Consider the following 22,442-nt stretch of genomic DNA (forward strand, 5'->3'; position numbering starts at 1 on the left):
TGGGGCAAAAAACAAAAAAAGCTACCACAAATTTCCAACATGCATCCATGAAGAACCACTGCCCCATGCTACACTGTCAAGTTGCCAGGGGCCAATTTGTGAAGGACTTTATTATCTCTCATGAAAAGTTAGATTTTTATCTCTAGGGCAAGAGGGAAACCACTAGAAAGTTTGAGCCGAGAACTGCCATGACCCACTTTGCCTTCTAGAAAGATCCCTCTGACTGACTGCAGCATAGAGGATGGATTAGAGGGGACCAGGTTAAAGGCAGAAGTGTTGTGGGCATCTAAGTGAGAGACGATGGATGCCTGCACTGAGTGGCCGCTGGGTATGACTGGGCACAAAGACTCTGGAGGCAGTGCTGTCGGAAGAGCCCAAGGCCTCGAATCTTAGTTCTCCCCACTACTGAATAGGGTGAGACTTTGGGCAAGGTACTCAACCTCTACCAGCCTCAGGCTCCCCATCTGCAAAGTGGAGAAAAGACTAAATGGAATGCACCTGAACCGTGTACACACTTGGAAAGCATTCATGAGTCATAGTATATTCACTATGTCACATTTGTTGCTGTCTGCAGGCTCTCTCTAGTTTCGGTGAGCGGGGCTACTCTTCGTTGCAGTGTGCGGGCTTCTCATTGCGATGGCTTCTCTTGTTGCAGAGCACGGGCTCTAGGCGCGCGGGCTTCAGTAGTTGTGGCTCACAGGCTCAGTAGTTGTGGCACATGGGCTTAATTGGTCCGCGGCATGTGGGATCTTCCCGGACCAGGGCTCGAACTTGTGTCGCCTGCATTGGCAGGCAGATTCTTAACCACTGCGCCACAAGGGAAGTCCCGGACTATACACACTTTAAATAGTGGTTGCAAATTATATCTCAGTAAAACTGCTACTCCCCCTGAATGCCAAACACTATATTGTTTTGAGATATATACATATGTAATGAAAGTTTACAGAAACTCATGGAAATGATACCACACTCAGGAAAGTGGTGGCCTCTGGGGAGAAAGGAAGAGCCTGTGACTGGGGGCAGGTACTAGGAGCCTCAGCTGTAAGGTAAGATTTCATTTAAGCTGAGTGGTGGAGACACGGGTGTTCATTATATTAGTCTTTAAACTTTTTGTATGATTGAAATATTACACAACACATTTAAAAATAACTTTTTAACAAGAGTGAATGGTTAGGATACACAGGATATTTGCCAGATGCAAAAATCACCACATAGTAACTGCAAAGAGAAAAAACAAAGCGTCTTTGCAAAGAGAAAAAACAAAGTGTCTTTTTAATGGAGAAATCTGGCAGTGCCTCCTTAACCACAGAGTCAAACACAGCCACCACTAATATGGGCCAGCCTGACACTGTTCGCCTCCCGGCATAATGCTATTAACAGCAGCACCTATAAAGTATTCTTCCCTAGAATATTTAAGCTCTGGAAAACTACTAGAGCTATACGGTCCAAGCTGGGAGCCGTTAGTCACTTGTAGCTATTGATCAATTAAAATGTCATTATTCTGCACAGACATAAAGAAAGAACAGACTTGTGGTTGCCAAGGGGGTTGGAGGTGGGGGAGGGACGGACCGGGAGTTTGGGGTTAGTAGGTGCAAACTATTGTATAGACAATAGATAAGCAACAAGGTCCTACTGTATAGCACAGGGAACTATATTCACTCTCCTGGGATAAACCAGAATGGAAAAGAATGTAAAAAAAGAACGTAGGGCTTCCCTGGTGGCGTAGTGGTTAAGAGTCCGCCTGCCAATGCAGGGGACACGGGTTCGAGCCCTGGTCCAGGAAGATCCCACATGCCGCGGAGCTACTAAGCCCATGTGTCACAACTACTGAGCCCACGTGCCACAACTACTGAAGCCCACGCGCCTAGAGCCCGTGCTCTGCAACAAGAGAAGCCACCGCAATGAGAAGTCTGCGCACCACAACGAAGAGTAACCCCTGCTCGCCGAAACTGGAGAGAGCCCACGCACAGCAACGAAGACCCAACGCATACAAAAAAGAAAATAAATATATAAATTTATTTTAAAAAAAGAACATATATATGTGTATAACTGAGTTACTTTGCTGCACAGCAGAAATTAACACAACATTGTAAACCAACTTTACTTCAATAAAAAATAAATTTTAAAAAAGGGCTTCCCTGGTGGCGCAGTGGTTGAGAGTCTGCCTGCCGATGCAGGGGACACGGGTTCGTGCCCCGGTCCGGGAAGATCCCACATGTCGCGGAGCAGCTGAGCCTATGAGCCGTGGCCGCTGAGCCTGCGCGTCCGGACCCTGTGCTCCGCAACAGGAGAGGCCGCAACAGTGAGAGGCCCGCGTACCGCAAAAAAAAAAAAAAGTGATTAGTCTGAATTGACATATGCTGTGGGTATAACATGCATACCAGATTTCAGTGACTTAATACAAAAAAAAAATGTAAAATGTCTCAATATTTTTATATTGATTACATGTTGAAATGATATTATTTTGGATATATTGAGTTAAAGTATTAAATTAACTTACTTGTTTCTTCTTACTTCTTTAATGTGACTACTAGAAAAATTTTAATTACAGATATGGCTCACATTATATTTGTATTGGACACTCCTCTCTAGGCAGAACTAATAGCTTATACTCTATAGAGGGGACGGGGATGCAAGTAAACAAGAGCATGGGGAAACAATCAGACAAGTCAAGAATTTACAAGACATCTGTCCTAGACTTTGAAAAGTCAATGTCATCGAAAAGAAAAGAAGCTGTTCTAGATTAAGAGGCTAAAGAGAAATAACAGCCGAATGCAACGCATGGACCTTGATTAGATCCGGATTTTTTTTTTTTTTTTTTCTGTACGCGGGCCTCTCACTGCTGTGGCCTCTCCCGTTGCGGAGCACAGGCTCCGGACGCGCAGGCTCAGCGGCCATGGCTCACGGGCCCAGCCGCTCCGCGGCACACGGGATCCTCCCGGACCGGGGCACGAACCCGCGTCCCCTGCATTGGCAGGCGGACTCTCAACCACTGCTCCACCAGGGAAGCCCAGATCCGGATTTTTTTAAGTTTTCTTAAAGATTTTTTTGAGACAACCTGGGAAAATTAAATATAGACTGAATATTAGCAGATATCATGGAACAACTGTTGATTTTCTTAGGTGTGATAATGGTGTGGTAGACATGTAAGGGAACGTCCTTATTCTTAGGAGATTTCTGCTGAGGCTTTTAGGAATGAAATGATATTAACGTTTGCAACTTACTTTCAAGTAGGTTGGCAAAAGAAAGTGTGTGTGTGTGTGTGTGTGTGTGTGTGTGTGTACAGAGAGAACAAAAGCAAATTTAGCAAAATGTTAATCATAGAGTCTAAAAAGATCTAAGTATTCATTGTACTAATCTTTCAACTTTTCTGTGTTTGAAATCTTTCATGATGAAAAGTTGGGGGAACAAGGCAAAGTAAAAAAGGAATGAATGGGACATGAGGAGGTAGAGACAACCCTTTCAGGAAGTTTGGCCTAGAACTGGAAGTGAGGGGGTACAGAAGCTAGAGCGTGTATGTCAGGTGAAGGAAAGCATTTGTAGGGAGTTCCCTGGTTGCCTAGTGGTTAGGGTTCCGGGCTTTCACTGCCGTGGCCTGAGTCCAATCCCTGGTCAGGGAACTGAGATCCCACACACACAAAAAAGAGTTTGTAAAAATGGAGAGTTGAGAGGGGTTTAAACGCTTAATGGGAAAGAGCCAGTAGAAAGGCAGAGAATGAAAGATATGGGTTATTCTGGTCAAATTTCTCATGCCTGGAGATAGACCCTCTGAGAGAGTCAAGATTCTACCCCGCTCTCCCCGTCCCAGGCCTCCTCCCTATTCCCAAGCGTGGTGAGAAGTAATCTTGGTGGCGACACCTAGTGGATGCAAAGGGCACTGCTTAAATTCTTCACTGTGCACCAGATCCAGAGAGCATCTTATTACATCTTATTTATTACACGCTAAATTATTTCCACCTTTTTTTCACTGCTAAGACAGCCTAGGAGGTGAAACATTATTAAGTAAGCTCATCCTCTCCCCATACAGCCCACAGGGCTCTCTGACCACCTCGTGTCATGAGGGGCAGCTCTCAGTGCTGAGCAATGCTCCCATGTCCACACTTTGCCCATCAAACCCTTTGCCTGCTTCAAGGACTGGGTCATCTCTTCCAAGAAGTTTTCTCTCTCTGTTTTGTGTGTGTGTGTGTGTGTGTGTGTGTGTGTGTGTGTGTGTGTGTACTTTTTGGCCACACCCCACAGTATGTGGGATCTTAGTGCCCAGACCAGGGATTGAACCCACACCCCCTGCATTGGAAGCACGGAGTCTTCTTTTATTTTGGTTGCATTGGGTCTTCGTTGCTGTGCACGGGCTTTCTCTAGTTGTTGTGAGCGGGGGTTACTCTTCGTTGCGGTGCGCGGACTTCTCATTGTGGTGGCTTCTCTTGTTGTGGAGCACGGGCTCTAGGCACGCGGGCTTCAGTAATTGTGGCTCACGGGCTCTAGAGTGCAGGCTCAGTAGTTGTGGCGCATGGGCTTTGTTGCTTTGCGGCATGTGGGATCTTCCAGGACTAGGGCTCGAACCCATGTCCCCTGCATTGGCTGGCGGATTCTTAACCACTGCACAACCAGGGAAGTCCCTGGAAGCACGGAGTCTTAACCAGTGGACCGCCAGGGAAGTCCCCCAAGGAGTTTTCTCTTATTGTCCCCCACCCCCCTATCCCCAGACGAGTAGTGAATCTCCTTGGCTTAACTCCTAGAGCATTTATCATCCTGTGTCTTGTCCCCTTCTTACAGCTCCTATTTCAAACAACCTAATTTACTCATTCACCAAATATGTATCGAGTGTCTTCTCGGTGCCAAGTACTGTTCTAGGTTCTGAAGAGTGAGCAAGAGAAACACATGGAGCTAACATTCTGGGGGCTGGAGGAGCAAATACACAAAGAAGAGTAGATGATGTCAGGTAGCGATGAGAACCTTGAAGAAAACACAGGAGGATTAGGGGAGAGAGAGTGGGGGGTGTGCGGGGGTGGGATCAGAATAGTCAGGAAAGGCTCAGGGAAGAGCAAAGGTAAAATCCCTGAGACAAGAATGAGTGTTATGTGTTTTAGGAGCAGTAAGGCAGTCAACGTGGCTGGAGTGGGATGAGTGAGAGAAGGGAGAGGAGGTGAGGTCAGAGAGAGAGCATTTTGATTTTTCACCTAAGTGTTATCAAAAACAGAGGAGCATTATAATAATCGGAATTGTTTTAGTTGAACTGTAACATTACAGTGAAATGTATAAATCTCAATGGACACACACACACACACATGTGTAACCACATCCAGGTCAAGATACAGAACATTATGTTCATAGCAGCACTATTTGCAGTAGCCAAGACATAGAAGCAACCTAAATGTCCATCAACAGATGAATGGATAAAGAAGATGTGGTCCATATATACAATGGAATATTACTCAGCCATAAAAAAGAATGAAATATTGCCATTTGCAGCAACATGGATGGACCTGAGATTATCATACTAAGTGAAGTAAGTTAGACAGAGAAAGACAAATATCATATGATATCACTTATATATGGAATCTAAAAAAATGTTACAAAGCAACTTATTTACAAAACAAAAATAGACTCACAGACATAGAAAACAAACTTATGGCTACCAAGGGGGAAAGTGGGGGAGAAATAAAGTAGGAGTTTGGGATTAACAGATATACACTACTATATATAAAATAGATAAACAAGGACCTACGGTATAGCACAAGGAACTATATTCAATATCTTTAATAACCTATAATGGAAAAGAATATATATATATACACATACATATATGTATATGTACATATACATATATGTATAAATGTATGTGTATATACATAACTGAATCACTTTGCTGTACACCTGAAACTAAACACAACATTGTAAATCAACTATACTTCAATAAAAAAAAAAGATACAGAACTTTTTTTTAAACCAGGGAATTCCCCCGGGCATATTTTTTTTAATTAATTAATTTATTTATTTGGCTGTGTCGGGTCTTAGTTGCGGCACGCGGGCTCTCTAGTTGTGGCACGAGGGCTTAGTTGCCCCGCAGCATATGTGGGATCTTAGTTCCCTCACCAGGGATCGAACCCTCATCCCCTGCATTGGAAGGCGGATTCTTAACCACTGGACCACCAGGGAAGTCCCTGACACAGAACATTATTATCACCACACAGGGCTTCTTCACACCCCTTCAATACTCTCTCCCACCCCATGAGTAACCACTATTTTCACTCCAATCCCCATAATTTTGTCTGTTTTTTAACTTCTCTAAACAGAATTATATAGTGTGTAGTTTATATGTCTGGTTTGCTTACTCAATATTATGTCTATGAGATTCATTTACACAGGTAGTAGTCATTTGTTCCTTTTATTGCTATGTAATATTCCATTATAAGAATATACTACAATCGATTTGTCCATTCACCTGTTGAAGGATACTTGGGTTTTTTCTAACTTCTTTATCATGAATATACACCTAGGCATGGAAATGCTAGGTCACAGGTACGGTGTACATTTAGTTTTAGTAGGTACGACCGAACAGTTTTCCAAACTGGTTGTACCAATTTAGACTCCCGCCAGCAATGTACAGAAGTGCCAGTCGCTCCGCATTCTCACTGACACCTGGTATCGCTGCTCTTTAAGTTTAGCCATACATTATCTGATTCAGGTTTGTAAAAGAGCACCCTGGCTGCAGTGTGGAGACCCAACTGGTGAGGTTAAGAGCAGGTTGGAGAGAGGAAGCCGAGAGCCCAGGTAGGAGGCTAGTGCAGTCGTCCAGGGAAGACGTGAAAGCGTCTGGACTGGGTGGTAATAGAGAAATCGTAGAGAAGTGGACTGATCAGGTTGTGTTCTGGAGTTGTAACCGCCGGGCCGGGCCGATGAAATGAGTGAGGGATGAGGGAAAGAGGCATCGAGGGTGAGTCTTAGATTGTCGCCTGGAAAACTTGGGTGGATAAGAGGACCTTTTTTTTTTTTTTTTTTTGGTACGCGGGCCTCTCACTGTTGTGGCGTCTCCCGTTGCAGAGCACAAGCTCCGGACGCGCAGGCTCAGCGGCCATGGCCCATGGGCCCAGCCGCTCCGCGGAATGCGGGATCCTCCCGGACCGGGGCACGAACCCGCGTCCCCCTCATCGGCAGGCGGACTCTCAATCACTGCGCCACCAGGGAAGCCCGAGAGGACCATTTTCTGAGATGCAGAAGACTGAGGGAATAACTGATGCAGGATGAGGGAAGGTCAAGGGCTCACGTGTAGCTGTTTGAGTATATGATGTCTCCTGGAGCTCAGGCTCTCATTAGAGCCTAACACGAGGCTCTAGATTCTCCGCATAGTATAACTGGTAGGTACTGGTTGTGTGCAGAGTGCATGCTGTCTGGGTAGCGGCTAGAGCAGCGGTCCCCAACCTATTTGGCACCCGGGACCGGTTTTGTGGAAGACAATTTTTCCACGGATGGCGGGGGGGATGGTTTAGGCGGTAATGCGAGCAATGGGGAGAGGCAGATGAAGCTTCGCTCGCTCACCCGCCGCTCACCGCCTGCTGTGCGGCCCGGTTCCTAACAGGCCACGGACCACTACCGGTCCGCCGCCTGGGGGTTGGGGACCCCTGGGCTAGAGCACGTGCATGCTGTCTATAGCGGACACATCTGGGTTAGGGGCCCCGTTCTGCCCCCTCGCTCGCCCTGTAACTTGGACATTATGCTGGGACTGCCCAGCTTCTAGCTTCCACCTCACAGTGTTAGAATTAAACGCGATCACATATCCATGGCACCTGGAACGTGGAAGAACGAAAACATTCACGCTTGCAAGTCCCAGGCACTAGGTGGCTTTTCTCCCAAGGTTAGCGCCTTTTCCTCTCACCCACATTTTCAAAGTCACTCCAGAACAGCCTGGTTGAGGTAGCCCAGAGCCCCAAAAGGTGATTCCCTCTCCCCTCCCTCGGCCTTTCCTTCCCCAGGCTCAAAGAAACAGAATGGAGAACAGCAGACGGGTTGATTCAGAATTTTATCAGCTTTTACTCCACCGGGAGGTTTCTGCAATGACAACCGAGCCTGTACAGTACACACGTTTCACTCTGGAAAAGCTGTGGGGCACAGGAAGGCGTCCGGGAGGCCCCTGGGCGGCAGCAGGGCAGGCGTCAAGGCTAGGGGTGGGCAGCAGCAGAGACTGGACCAGCGGGCCCCAGGGTTTGGGGAGGATGATGAGAGCTGGAGTGACAAGGCTGCTAAGAGGGGTCAGGAGGAAGGGCGGCTGCAGGGAGAGAAGGGCACATCAGCAGTAGCAGGGAGGAGTAGATAGACAGAGGTCCCTGTCTGTGAGGGATGGAGGGGGTGGGACACAGCGCCTGTGAATGTGCTGGGGGTGGGGAGTCTATAGACATTTTTGGGGGGGGCAGGAGCAAGACAGACCGCTGTATAAAAGGGACTGTACAACATAACCTATGATACACTGTTTACATATGATACAAGGCTCTTTCCCTCTTTGAGTTTTAAAAAATAAATTTACAATTCCCGAGCTTTTGGTAAAAAATATATACACTCTCAGAATAGGAACGGCAGCTGCTTTGGCTGCTGCCTCTTCGGAAGGGAAAGAGGTGGTGCCAGAAAGGAGGGTGAGGCTGCACCAGGAAACCTCACACCGTAGCTGCCAGGAGCCCTGCACCCCTCAGCCCTGGAGGCCCGTGATGGGAGACAGAGGGGAGACAGACAGGTAATAAAGGCATCGCCAGAGCCCAGTTTTGCCTTTCCAGTCTCTGCCGTTTCATTCCCCACCTTGGGGGGCTGCCTGCCCCAGGTACAGGGGTCCACCCCACCCCAGCTCTGATGGGAAGGACCAAGGGGGAGTCAAGACAGGGAGGAGGATGAGACCATGTGTTGGTATCCCACAGAAGAGCCAGAAGGGAGGTGACAACTCCCTGCTTAGCAGTGAGACACCCGAACAGCAGGAGTATGGACAGCGGGCACCCCAACCCGACCCTGCCACACCTCACCCCACTGCAATGCAGACGGAGGGTCCAATAGGCAGCTTAGGCCAGTGTTTCCCTGAGCATCTTTCACCCTCCCATGGGAGCCCACCCAGGGACCTGTGGGAGGCCTGAGGGGGGAAATCCTAAGGGCTGATGGGTAACCCTCCCATCTGCTGCTTCTCCTTGCCCTCCCGAGCAGCTTCACCCACAGGCCTGGACATGCAGGGCATCAGAGGAGCTGGGCAGGGAGTGGGGGGGCGGCGAAAGCGCCCCACACCGTCCCAGCGGCAGAGTAGACAGGGTAGCACCAAACAGAAGGACCCCTCCCCGGCACACACAACACCCTCCCTCAACTACCAGATGCACTCCTGCTCCTTCAAAGGGGGCGCACACACCCACACACACACGCACGCACACACCCACACGGACACAAGGTAACTATAATATTCGGGGGTCCATCTAGGGGTCCCAGTGTGACCATGGAGAAGCCTGGCAGGCGGTGGAGAGGAAGGACGCCAATCCCTCCCGTAACTCCGCTCTGCGAGATGGGAAGGGGGGCAGCTTTCCCGCCTGCTTGGGAAGAGGAGGCTGGGAACTGCACCTCCGGAACAGACCTCTATGCGAGGGGCTGGGGAAGGAGCTCTCTGCCCACTTTCCCTGGGAGGGCAGGCACCAGCAGAGTGTGGTTTGGGCTTGAAGGAGCAAGGCGGAGAGGACTTCAGCAGGACAAACAGGCTTGTGAGTCCAGGGCTAAGTCCACCCAACTCTTTCCTGCTCCCGGGGACAGAGGTCAGACGTGGGTTGGGACGTCGTGCAAAGTGCTTGAGTGCCAGGCGCCCAAGGACCCTGGTGAAGGGCCAGCCAGAAGCTCCGTTCTCACTGACTATTGGCCTCCAGCTTGTAGGAGAGCTCGAAAAGGAGGTTCTGGTTGTCGATGACCTGGAACTGGCGCACATAGGCCTTGGTCTGCAGGTGATGCGGGGAGGCCTCCATATCAAGGCCTGGGGGTGTGAAGACAGGGAGGCAGTCAGGGTGCTGGCCACCCTTCTTCTCCTACACACATACCAGCCAGAGGAGAAGGGTGTGGATTGGGACAGATGTTGGGCAGGAGGGCCCCCCAGGCAGGCCAAGGAGAGAATGGAGAAATGACACATTTTAGGAAATAAACATTTAAGTGGGGACCTCTCCCAGGAACCCCCCCTGCTCAGTCAAAGCTCTACCTGCAACGCTCTCAAAACGCCGTGGGTTACTCACAAAGGGGCCGGCTCCGGTATTTGCGGACGGTCCTCACTTTTTCAGCCACTGAATGCTGGGAGATGACAAGGAATGAGTCCTGAAAAGGGCACAGAAAGATGCCCCCCCTTCTAATGCTCTCCCTCCTCCAATCTCCAACTCTCTTGGTTTAACTCCCTCCAGTCCCCAGCTCTGGAGGGTCTCTAAAGGACCAAAGAAGGGGTACAATAGGGTGCCAGGTGAGGGGGAGGCAGAGTTGCCCCCCCACCCTGAGCTGCCTGTCAGTTTTGCCACCCGTGGGCAGGTTGTCACAGTGACACCTCCAGGAAGACAGGAGTCTGTCAGGCAAGCTGGGCGCCATGAGGAAGGCTGGCACCTTTTGGGGGGATGCCAGGAGAAGACGAGGATGCCAGCCCTCCCCCACTCAATGGGAGTGAGGTTGGCAGTGCCACTCACCAGCTTCTCAATGTTCACCAAACCATCTACAAGGGTCTTACTCCCCTCGTGCAGGAAAGTCAGGTCTAGGGATGGGGAGAGAAGCAAATGGGTAAGAGAGGAGGTCCAAAGGGCCCTTCCCCTCCCCCTGACCGCACTCAATCTAGGGGGAACTCCTCTCTAGGTGGGTTCAGAGAGAGCTGAACACACAGAGCTGAGTTCAAAGGGGACGGAGGGTCAGAATGGGGCATGGAGAGCGTGGAGAGAAGAATGTAGCTTGGAAGTGACTCTCACCTTTGAGGATCAGAGGCACGAAAGGAATCACAGGGGGTTTCATCTTGGAGATCACTTCTCGGTAGCTTTTGTGGTTCCTGCAGGGGTCCTAGCATTCCACAGAAGAGGGATAAAGGGACAGACAGGCCCAGTGTACCCCAAAGTCATCCCCCACTCCCTCCCTCAGCCCCTGCCCTAGAAATATCTTCAATCAGATAGGGGTGTGTTTGGGTGTCGTGCTTGGGGCTCAACTGCTCTCCCCTCTCCTCCAGGGATAACGAAGCAGCAATCCTCCCATCTTCCCTCCCAGCGTGGTGGGCAAGGGCGGGCAGGGGTGGGGGGACCCAGGCACTAAAAACCTTGAAAGGGAAGCTTGAGGTAAAAGGTTTATGGGCACAGAAATTCTCTGGGGTGCCAGTCCAGGGGCAGATAATAGAGCCAAACCCACTCACTGTCAGGTTCTCAAATTTGCGGAACAAGTTCTTGAATTTCCCTGGCAGCTTCTGCAGTTTGAAGGAAGAAGAGATGTCAGAGTCTGGAGCTCCTTGGGTTTCACGGGATCTCCTGACTAATCCCCAGGTGTTAGAGGGGGAAAGGGTCTGAGTGTCTCCCAGGGGGCTGGGAAGCTGGCCGGCGGGGAAGTAGAACCAGCCCTGGGCTAGGTCTGGGGAGCTTGAAGCGGCCCAGAGGAATGAGTTATTCTGGGGAAATGGAGGCCTCTGCAGATGCACGTGCCACGTACAAGGCCTCACTGGGTGCTGTCTGAAAGCCAAGAGCTAAGGCTGCGATCTGGCCGGGACTGCCCCCTCCCACCCCACCCCCACCCCCACCCCCACCCCCAGGGGAATCCGCCTCTACTAATCTGCCCTGGGACCGGGTCCCTCAGCCCTGCTGTGTGCCCCGGGGCTGTATTTGCCAGAAGAGGGCGCCTCCTTCCAATCGGCACAAAAGCTCCCCAGAGGCGAGCAGCGGTCCCGGGAGGCCGCTTTGGGGTGAGCCCGAGATATCTAGGCTGAGGGTGGAGGCCAAGACCCCCGAGGTGGGCCAGCACAGGTGGGAGGAGAGGAAAGGGAAGAGGTCTCATCACCTCCCAGGTGAGCCTCAGGCGGCTGACCGCGGCGTTGTCCAGCCCCATGACCACGGCGTAGAAGGACAGCAGGTCCTGGTTCTGCTTGCAGCTGCGGGGGCGGGAGGCGGGGTCAGCGGGGGGGCGGCTGGCCATGGCCTCCCGCTCCGCGGCCGCCGCACTCACATGGCCGCGATCTTGATGAACTTCTTGAGCAGCTGCGCGCGCTTGCCCGGGGCCTCGCAGAGCAGCACCTCGGTGGCCACCCAGTGCGTGACCTCGCTGCAGCGCTGCAGCAGCAGCTCCAGGTTGGCCGTTTCCCGGCGGCCGCGCTCCCCGTGGAACACGTAGTCCACGAACTCCAGCTGCACCCGCGGTGGCAGGAGGGGCCGCCAGGGCGTGGGGAGTGCGGGTTGGGAAGAGGGCAGTGCGAGGCGGTGAGCAGGGTAAGGCAGGAGGACGGGGGCGGGAGGGGTGGAAAATAGAAGAAAACCGGGACAGGACAGGATGCAACAGAGAGGGGGGAGAAAAGACAACCAACATTAATAATGCTCTACCATCTACTGAACACTTACCCGGTGCCAGGCGCTTGAACCGTCTGATTGACATTATTGTCCTTGCCTTATTTTCTTTAATAGTGAATATTTTACGAATTCTAACCGTGGGTCAGGTTCTGTGTAAGCAGCAATTGCATCCTGAACCACCCAGGGAGGGGGGCGGGTAAGGCGAGGTGTTTCCTCTCTCTTCGCTTTTTTTTTTTTTAAGATAAAGGGAACAAAGGCTTAGAGAGGTTCTGGTGGCACACTGCCCCAGGGCACACTGCCAGGGAGCGTCCTAACCAGAACTTTCAGCCCAGACGCTGCCTCGCTCCAGGCCCCCAGCCCAGCTCCAGCCTCAATCCCCACCTCGTGCACACAGCGGAACAGCTCCCAGTGGAAGGCAGTAAGATGGTTGGCGACGTCCTCAGGCTCCCCTCGGTGGATCTCTGTGTCTCCAGGGGAGACCTGGATCTCCTCGGGGAGGGGCACCTGGTGGCAGGCAGGGACATGGGCTGGGCTTCTGAATTTCTGCTCCCGGTCCCCCTCAGCCTTCCCTCTCAGCCCAGGCTTGTGAAGGAGTTCTTACCAGGGCCTCATAGCTGTCTCGGGTACAGGCAAACAGGTGACTGTTGATGCCCAGCGTGGTGAAGACACAGTCTTCGGTCGGCTGGAGAAGGACCTTCTCTGCAGGAGAACGAGCTGCCCTGCCTCAGCCCCGGCCCTTGTACCCTCACACACCCCCGCCACCACCGCCGTCCCCTCCAGAAACTCCTAATCCCGCCCAGACATGTTCTAGACTAACAGGACTCATATCATCACCAGTTTATGCCATATTTATCTGACATTTTTCAAAAAATGAGTTCTCTTGCATTTATAACCTCCTTTTGGCTCCCAACCTTCTTTATAGCTCTTCTCTTAGTCTGTCATTCCTGTGACACTGGGAAAGCAGGAATTTTTTTTTCTGATTTAGAGGAAAATAAGGCTATGACTACATTGCAGGGTTTTTGCCTTCCTACCGGGATTGGAGGCCCACCCTGTGCCTTTGGCCTCAAAAACGTAGCATCCTTAGATGCTCGTGGAAGTTAAAGGACAAGATTCCAATGTAAGAGGCAAAGCACCCAGCGCAGCATGCAAGTGTCCTGGGCCACTGCTCCCCAACTTTAATGTGCACAAGAATCACCCGGGGATCTTGTTAAAACGCACATTCTGATTCTGCAGGTCTGGAGTGGGGTCTGAGATACTGCATTTTTAGCAAGCTCCCAGGTGATGCTCATGTGTCTGGTCCCAGGACTGCACTTGGAGTAGCAGCCAGGGCCTAGAATTCAGTCTTTACTCCTGCCCCAAGGCACTGGGCTTGTGAGTTTCTTTTCTTGTGCACCCCCGCTCCCCAGCCCAGCTCCTTCTGACCCTCACCTCCTGAGGAGGCCACAGCTACCAGGATGAGGGAATCCTCACGCCCCGCAGGCTCCTCTGAGTACTGCAATTTCTCCGTCACAGAGCCCAGAATGTCCTGCACAGATGCTGAGAGGCGGCTGCGTATGGTCACGTAGGAATGGTCAGGCATATAGACCCGGCAGAAGACTGGATAGAGACCGGGAGGTGGTTTTTCACCAGTGGGCAGAACGGCAGCATCAGCACAGTTCCCCCCTGGGCACCTCTGTTCCCCACCCCACCCCAACCTGAAATTGGTTGGCCTCTGAAAAATATGCTGTGAAAAGGACTGGTTCTATGAAAAAGGGAGACTCCACAGAGGGTGCCCGAGATCCGGAGCGCCCGGAGCCACTAAGGAATCCCTGCCCCTCCTACGGTCCGCACTCACTCTCATCGGAACCCCGGAAGGCCACGCGGGTCTGCAGACAGGAGTCTATCCGACGGAAGTGGCGGAAGAGTGGCTTCACCTGCTTGCTGGGCAGCTGGCTCTCGTCCGGGATCCTGCTGTGGACACAGCTGGGCATCAGGAAGTCCTGCCAGGCATACTGCATGCAAGGCAGGCAACATCAATCAGGGATATCAGAACTGGTCAAGGATGCCCCGGCATCAGGTTCAGAGAGTGGTGAAGGGGGTAAGAAGAGAGGACAATGGCCAGCATGGGACAACTGTCTGAATGACCCAAATCAAATGCCACCTCTTCCGTGAATTCTTCTCTATCCATCCCACCCACCAGGAGAGGTCACCATTTTGTCTTAATAGCTGTAGGACATTGGGCTAATATTTGTTTATGTTCATGTCTTATCTCTTTTACAAGATTGAGAGCTGATTGAATTTTATTTTCATCCTACAGGTCTAGCACACTGCCTGGCACATGGTAGGTGTAGGTCATCAGCTGTCTGCTGAATTTTGCCAACAAGAACTTCATAGTCTGGGGGACTTGCCCAGTGGTGCAGTGGTTAAGAATCCGCCTGCCAGTGCAGGGGACACGGTTCAAGCCCTGGTCCGGGAAGATCTCACATGCCGCAGAGCAGCTAAGCCTGTGCTCCACAACTACTGAGTCTGCGCTCTAGAGCCTACGAGCCACAACTACTGAGCCCGTGTGCCACAACTACTGAAGCCCGCGCGCCTAGAGCTTACGCTCCACAACAAGAGAAGCCACTGCAATGAGAGGCCCGCGCACCGCAATGAAGAGCAGCCCCCGCTCACTGCAACTAGAGAAAGCCCGCACGCAGCAACGAAGACCCAACGCAGCCAAAAATAAAATAAATTAAAAAAAAAAAAAGAACTTCACAGTCTGGGAGGGAGGGAGACATGCATACAGCTACATCTAACACGAGGAAGGAGGTGTTAGGTGATATAATAAAGGTACAAGAAGAGTTACGTTGGTATGGGGGAGGGACAGCTACTACTAAAAGATGCCTTCACTGGGAGGATGGCATTTGACCTGGACCTTGAAGGACAACAGGAAGAGAAGGGGGTGGGAGGAGGGCACGCTGGGGTGAACCACATAAGTGACAGCAGGAAGTTGGGAACACAAAGGTGTTCGTGGAATGGTGGGGTGTATAGGGAGTGTCACGGGTGAAGGGGGATGTGGGAGATGAGATGGGAAGAATGACCAGAGGCAGAAAGAGAGAGTCTCGGATGTTGCAACTTTATCTTGTAGGCAATGGGGGGCCGTGGATATTCTTGGAACAGAAGCACAATGTTGTCAAGTTGGAAAGATCTCTCTGGGGTCAGCATAAGAAAGACACAAAACCATAAGCTGAAGCCCTGGATGGGAGGCTGTGGCGATAATCCAGGTGAGAGATAATGACGCCTAAATGAGGGTTATGATGGTGGGATGGAGCAGGGAGAAACTGAAAGGGCTGAAAAGATGGAGGGATGGATGCGGTAGTGTCCTGAAGCCAGCTCACATTGGTTCACGAAAGCAGATTGTTAAATTTTGGGGAGTTCTGCCAACTGGTTTTTAAACATAGCCATTCAAAAATTAATTATACATACATATGTAAACTTACATATATATAAAACATATAATTATATATAAACATATATATATATGTTTTATAAACTTACAGCCAAATTATTACCCAAAAAGTAGTTTCCTAATTGTTTCACTACCTTTTACTCTTATCTATGCTCTTCAGGTTAAGTTACGTCTGTTGGATTTATATGGTGAAGATAGTACCTAATGGCCTGCTACTGCACATCTCTTCCCAACTTCACATTCAGTAATGTCATACTGGTAGCTTGGAATCAACCACAGTGAGAGAATTTACACCATGGGAATCAGCAAAAGCTATAAACCAGGGCTCTTTTTCCTGAAGTGCTGATCGTTCAATATTTATCAGCACACCATTGGACTGACAAATAAATGGATGGGAGAATGGACCCCCAAAATGACTGGAGACAGTGCTTTGTGCTACTCTCCAGTAAGAGAAAGGGAATGAAAATAAAAGCATCTTGGAGCCCAAAGGCCACAGGCACCCAGCCTTGTAATAGAGGAACAAGGGGGATTTCTTTCCTGTCCCCTCCCCCAGCCTATTCCCCTCACTTTAGCTCCACTGTTTCCACAAGCTGGTGCAGCCTCAGTGTGTCCTCTCGCAGGTCCTGGTAAAGGGACTCATCCTTCATAATCAGCAGGTACAGATCCTGCAGAGATGAGAAGAGAGAAGGTGAGGGCAGGGGTCTCAAGCATCACCCTCTGCAAGGGCGGGGCAGGGTCTCCATGCCTGCGAGCACAGAAGAACCGTACATGCTAAGGCTCACTGGCATCATTTCCTTCCAGGTACCCAGCTTGAGAAGTATGGTTCCTTCAAAGGGGTCCCCTTCCAGAGCAAACAGCCTGCTCACCCACCTTCTCATCCCAGGCCCACCTTGATGATGCGGCCAGCCCCCTCTTCCTCCTGCAGCAGCCCTTGGTAGGTGTCCAAGAAATGAAGGAGCATGGCTAGACAGGCCTGCTTCCGGCCAAGCCCCTCGGGGCCCTCCATGCTTCCTGCCCAAACAAAGCTGACCCCTAAGTTAAGAAAAAGCCCTGGGCAGGCAGACCTGAGGACACCGGGAAGGGGTATGGGAGGCAATGGGAGGCAAGGCTACCCCTAAAAATTCTCTAGGTTTGGGGCCATGGAGAAAGGGGCTCCAAGGGCCCTTGGAACCAAGACCACCTCATGCCCCAGCCCAGGTTTTTGCCAGAGTAGGTAGGGATGACACCCACTAGACCACATCCAGCTCCTGCCCCTGCCTGTTTGAATTTCACCTGAGAAAATTCACTAGAAGCTACTCTGCCTGGACCCACCCAACCCCTCATCAGCCCACAGCCTGGAGCTTACAGCAGGCTGATAAAGGCCAATGGTGCTAACCACAAGCCTGACAAGACTTCAGTGTAAGGCCTGGTGTTTCTAAGAGAGCCTATGATATTCTACTCACTGGCCTGACGTTTATAATTAGGTCCTAGAATAACCTGGTGAGAGGCCCTGTGAATAGCCCAGCCAGTGGCTTGTCTCTAGTAGACCCTGCTGAAGCACAGCCATGACCTGATGTTTACATCAGACCCTGTAATAACTCACTGGGCAACCAGATGTTTAGAGCAATAATTCAGTGGGGAGAGAGGCACTCTTAATAGAGTAATAACCCCTTACATCTATACAGGGCTCTGCAGTCTCCAGAGCACTCCCACATCTGCTGTCAGAATGGTCTCCACAGCAGCCCCATAGAGAGGCAGGGCAGGTGCTATTTACCCCCGTTTTACAGAAGAGGAAACTGAGGCCCCAGGAGGTTAGGTGAGCTGCCCAAGGTCACACAGCTGGTGAGTGAATAACCTGGAATTGAAACCCAGGTGTGTTTTCTAGGGAAGAGCTTAGACCCTCACATCACATGTGGGGTGAGGGGGGGTGGCTCCCTCCTGACCTCCCCTTTTGCAAGCTCCCCAAAAGGATATTACTGGTGTAGCTCCTGCAGAAACTTCTCCGTGGGAAGGAAGAGAGAATGCGTGAGGACGATGTCATCCAGCAGGATATCTGTAGAGAGCAATTGTCACCACTGATGTCGGGAGAGCACTTCCAGGACCCAATTTGACACTCACCACCCCCTCTCTTGCCTCCGAGGGCAAATTCTCTTTAGCCAGGCTGGAGCCCCAGCCACCTGCCCAGTCACGCTCTGCACACACACACGCGCACACACACACATGTGAAGGTTCTGGGCAGCCGCTGCGGGGGTGGGGTTGGCAGCTGCCGAGGCGGCTGGAGAGAAGGAGGGGCGCGCTTGCATGGCCACGCCCACTTCTCTCCAATGTGTGTGGGAAGCTGGTCAGTTAATACACCAAGCTTGAGATCTGCCTGAAAAAAAGAGGAAGAGGTAGCCCCCAGAAGTGTCTCTAGACAAAGAGAACTTTTAAGCACAGAGGTTAGGGTCAACGTGTGTGTGTGTGTGTGTGTGTGTGTGTGTGTGTGTGTCCCTCCGCCCCTCTTCACTCCCTACCTAACAAATTTGAGTTCCAACTAGGCAGGTGAGAACCAGCCCCATTCAAAGGGAGAGGGAGCGACTGCCATCTCTTTGATCCCAAAGCCTTTAAATAGAAAGCCTGTGTCCTCCGGACGCCCAGGAATGGAAGAGTTAATGATGGAAGGGTGGAGGGGAGTGGTTCCTCACACCACCCTTTCTCCCTCCACACCCCCATCTGGGCCTGGCTCAGCCCGTCAGCCAGGTACAAGGTCGCCCTGACTTGCAGCCAGACCTGGGGTGGGGCAGGGCAGCCTGGCACACACAGACAGGCAGGGTTCGGGGAGGCAGCCAGGTGTCCTCACCAGGACAGGTTAGGGCCAGGCCCCCAGGTACTGCCCCAGGGCAAAACCAAGGCTTCTGATGGCCCCCGGGTCACCGTCCCCTGGCCTCCAATTCCAGCCATGAAGGTGGAGCAGGAGAATCAACACCAGATCCTCTACTTCAACTACTTCATTTCACAAATGAGAAACTGAGGCCCAGAGCTGTGGGAGGGACTTGCCTGGAGCTGGAGTAAGAACCCAGACTCCTGAGTCTTTGTTCTTTTCTCACCATGCCTGAGGCCAGCAGAGCGTCAGAGTACAGTGGGCAGGTGGGGCTGCTTAGACGTTTGAGAGCCTTTGGTTAGTTTGGGGTACCTTCTGTAAGTCCCCTCCTCCCACACGCCCTGGGAGGGAACCGAGATGGCTTAAGAACATTGGTTATATTGGAGAATATCAGAGTGGCAGGTTACGCTGATTCTCATTCACTCTGGGACTGGTTTGGGGTTCCCCAAAGCAGTTACTCTGGGGATCCAGCCTGCCAGTCCAGATAATACGGTGACAGTCAGTTCAAGAGTCCTTCCCCAGGGAAGACTGAGCAGCGCCTGTGGCACCAGGCCCCTGCCCCTGCGGAAGGGGAAAGACAGTTTCTCCCTTTTCCTCTCTGCCAAGTTTTTAAAGTGAGTCTGAGCCCCCCAGCCCTGACCCTCAGCTCCAGGTATGGGGACGAGGAATAGGGATGCCCAAAATCTTTCCTCTACTCTTTATCTCACAGGAGAGCTAAACAGAGCAAAGGAAGAGGAACGTGGGGGCAGAGTGGGGGAGATGCTGCTATGGGGGCTACAGTTTGGCGTCTGTCTCTTCCAAGGCAGGCTCTGGTCCAATGTACAGCCTCCCCAGGGAATGTGTCATAGAGACATAGGGTGTGTGGTGTAGGCGGGAAGTTATGGTTAAGAGAGCTGTGTGTGTCTGATATTTTTCTAATTAAATCCAAAAGGTGTCAGCTCCCCAGGGCAACTACAACCTGAGCCAAGGAGAGTACTTGGGTGTTGAGAAAAATCTAGGGGAGTGGAGCCCCATTCCACACACCTGGGTTAGGACTCCCTGCAAAGGTCTGGGAGCAAAGCATGAAACCCCATCTTTAGGCCCTCAACCAGGGCTCCCAGTCCTCAGACCCCGCTGGGCTTGGTGAAATGCCGAGAGCTAGCCCTAAAGACCCTCCGGTCTTCTACCTCAGCCACTAACCAGCAATCTGAGGCCTCAGTTTCCTCAGAGTCCCCTTAGTACGGGTGCTGGTGGGGAGTGGCAAAATAGCATCATCATTCAGGGAATAAGCCTCTCAGGGTGCGGTTATTTTTTAAAGAGGCCATGTGCTGAGGCCTGCCACCGGAAGGGTGGGAGTCGGAGAGGTTCAGACCCCCCGGGATGCTGCGGGGCCCTGATGTCTGCCCAGCTGCCTCTCCCCCAACAAATACCTTCTGAGTCAGCCCCCAACTAGAATACCTCCCCCCAAGCTGCTAAGGACAATACATCCCTTTGCCGGAGCCCAAAAGGCAGCTTGGGCCGCGTGCCTGTCTGGCACTGCCCCACTGAGTGGGCCAGCCCTCTGCTCTGGGTCTTCTAAACGGAATCGGGGACTCCTGGAAGGTCTTGTGGGGCTTGGCCACCTCTAGGGGGCTGCACTGACTGGTCTGGGCAGCTTCCATCTTAGTGTGTCAGGCCTTAATTTTGGGCCACAGAAGGAGGTAGTCAGCATCAGGGACCCATGAGGGTCTAGATGAAACGTCCAGGTGAGAGGAAGGGTGGCTTAAGGAGAGAAAGGGGTTCAGCTTCTTCTGCAGCCATGGGTGAGGCTGCTACAGGGAGGAAGGTGGCACTGCCACTTCTCTGCTGCAGAAAGGTCTGTTCCTCCCATAGGCCCCCAGCTGACCACTCAACCCTCCCCCGCCCCCACGCCGAGGCTCGGCATAGGGCAACCCCCACCCACCGTCCAAGGGCAAAGGAAGAGGAACCAGGTGGCAACCCCCTACTCCGGGATGGATGAGCCAGCCACCCCTTACCTGAGGCGGCGCTGTCCCTGGTGGCCCCTCCGGCCAGCCGCTCCAGAACCCGGTTCAGAAGATGCTCCGGCCGCTCGGGGGCGCCCAGGGGGGCCCAAGGTGGGGAAGTCAGAGGCTCGCCCGGGGACAGCTCGTCTGAGGAGTATGAGGAAGGGGAGCGCAGGGGACCCCCTCCCCCGAGAGGCCCGGGCCCCGGCACCTCCTCCAGCTGCAGCCAACAGGGCCCCCCGCTGCCGAGATCCTCCGCGACCCCCGCCGGCTCTCCACCGTCCTCCTCTGGGGGCGGCTCCAGACCCGGCTCGGCGAGGGGCTCCCGGAGGAAAGCTGGGAGCAGCAGACGAGACACGGTCTGACGCCGCTGCAGCGGCCGCGGTCCCCCGGCTAGACCGCCGCCCCCGCCAGGTCCCCCACCCCCTCCAGGCCCGCCGCAGCTCCCCGGACCCCCGCCGGGACCTCCCGCCACCGTTCGCCCCGCCAGCTGCGACGTCTGCTTCTTCAGAAATTTCTCCAGCGGCTTCATGCTCCCCCCCGCCCCTTTGCTCGGGGCCGCCGGGGGACCCAGGTGTCCCAGGCACAGGCGGGGGGGGGGGGTGGTGGGGACACGGTGCTCAGATCTGGAGGGTCACAGCGGAGGGCCGTGCCAGGCGCCGGACTGGGGGCCAGAGGTGCCCGAGGTGCGCTGGCCGGAGTCCAGTGGCCAGGGACCGGGGGAGGTGCCAGAGGGAAGGAGTGCCCGCTCTTAGTGGCCCCCCATGCCGGCTGCAGCGCACGCGGCCCGAAGGGTGTTTAGGCTGCGGGGCCGGTGCCCAAGGCTCTGCGCTCCTGGGCCGGGCTGCGGCGGCAGAGCCAGCGGGCGGAGCGCAAGGCTGAGAGGACGCAGCGGCGGCGGCGGCGGCGGTGGCGGCTGCGCTCCCGGCCCGGAGGAAGGTGGCAGAACTGAGACCGCGCCCCCTCCTCCAGTCCCCGCCCAGTCCCCTCCCCTCCCCTAAATGGACCCGCCCCCTGGGCCGCGCCAGGCTTCAACTTGGGGCTGACCGCGAGGGAAACAGTAAGGGCTGACCGGCATTGGGTTCAGAGCAGACGCAGACATTAAGGACAAGGGTGAGGGAGTAATTTACCAATGGAGAGGGGGTTCCTGGCTCGAGGCTTACGAGGACTCTTGGTATCATTGCAAAGAACCAGGCTGAACCTTGACTCACCTACCTGTATTCAGGTGAGGCCTACAAAAATTGCTGATTGGGTGTCCATCACTCTCGATCTCGGTTGTGTGCTCTGTTGCCATACTCACTGGAATATGTGGTCTTTATCTTGCTTCTGTAAGAAGGGATGGGAAGGCCTCCGGTGCATTGGCATTGGAACTAGGGGCGGTACCCATCTGCCCTTTCTGGTAGGGCACCATAGGTGGTGAGGGCCTGGCCTGTGGGAGGCAGGTACTGGCAGGCAGGTAGGAGCCAGGTAGGGAGCAGCAGGTTGTGGCAGGTCTAATTAGGGTGAAGAGAAGAGACAGTAGGCAGGTGGAGGAGGAGACCAGGGGCACAAGGGCACCTGAGCCTACTGGCAGCAGGAGGAAGCAGAGCCCTGGAGATGGGTGACAAGCTCTAGAACTGCCAACCAACACCATCAGGCATAGAGAGCCCCTCCAGAGGTGACATAACCATGGAGTGGGGAAA

General features: G+C 52.9%; 1 protein-coding gene across 1 annotated transcript; it reads right to left on the reverse strand.

Annotated features, from left to right (window-relative positions):
- Window positions 1-9,854: 9,854 nt before the first annotated feature.
- Window positions 9,855-21,292, reverse strand: RAPGEFL1 (Rap guanine nucleotide exchange factor like 1; the record flags this gene model as incomplete). The annotated part of the gene is made up of 15 exons (XM_082860968.1): window positions 9,855-9,979; window positions 10,233-10,287; window positions 10,668-10,732; window positions 10,941-11,028; window positions 11,372-11,422; window positions 12,007-12,097; window positions 12,172-12,350; window positions 12,891-13,013; window positions 13,111-13,208; window positions 13,938-14,105; window positions 14,344-14,456; window positions 16,507-16,604; window positions 16,829-16,964; window positions 17,896-17,971; window positions 20,773-21,292. 15 exons carry the CDS (start codon window positions 21,290-21,292, stop codon window positions 9,855-9,857), a joined length of 1,986 nt encoding a protein of 661 aa, XP_082717094.1.
- Window positions 21,293-22,442: the final 1,150 nt, after the last annotated feature.

The sequence above is a fragment of the Leucopleurus acutus genome, assembly GCF_964270905.1.
Source record: "Leucopleurus acutus genome assembly, chromosome: 19".
In the NCBI taxonomy this organism is placed as follows: domain Eukaryota; kingdom Metazoa; phylum Chordata; class Mammalia; order Artiodactyla; family Delphinidae; genus Leucopleurus; species Leucopleurus acutus.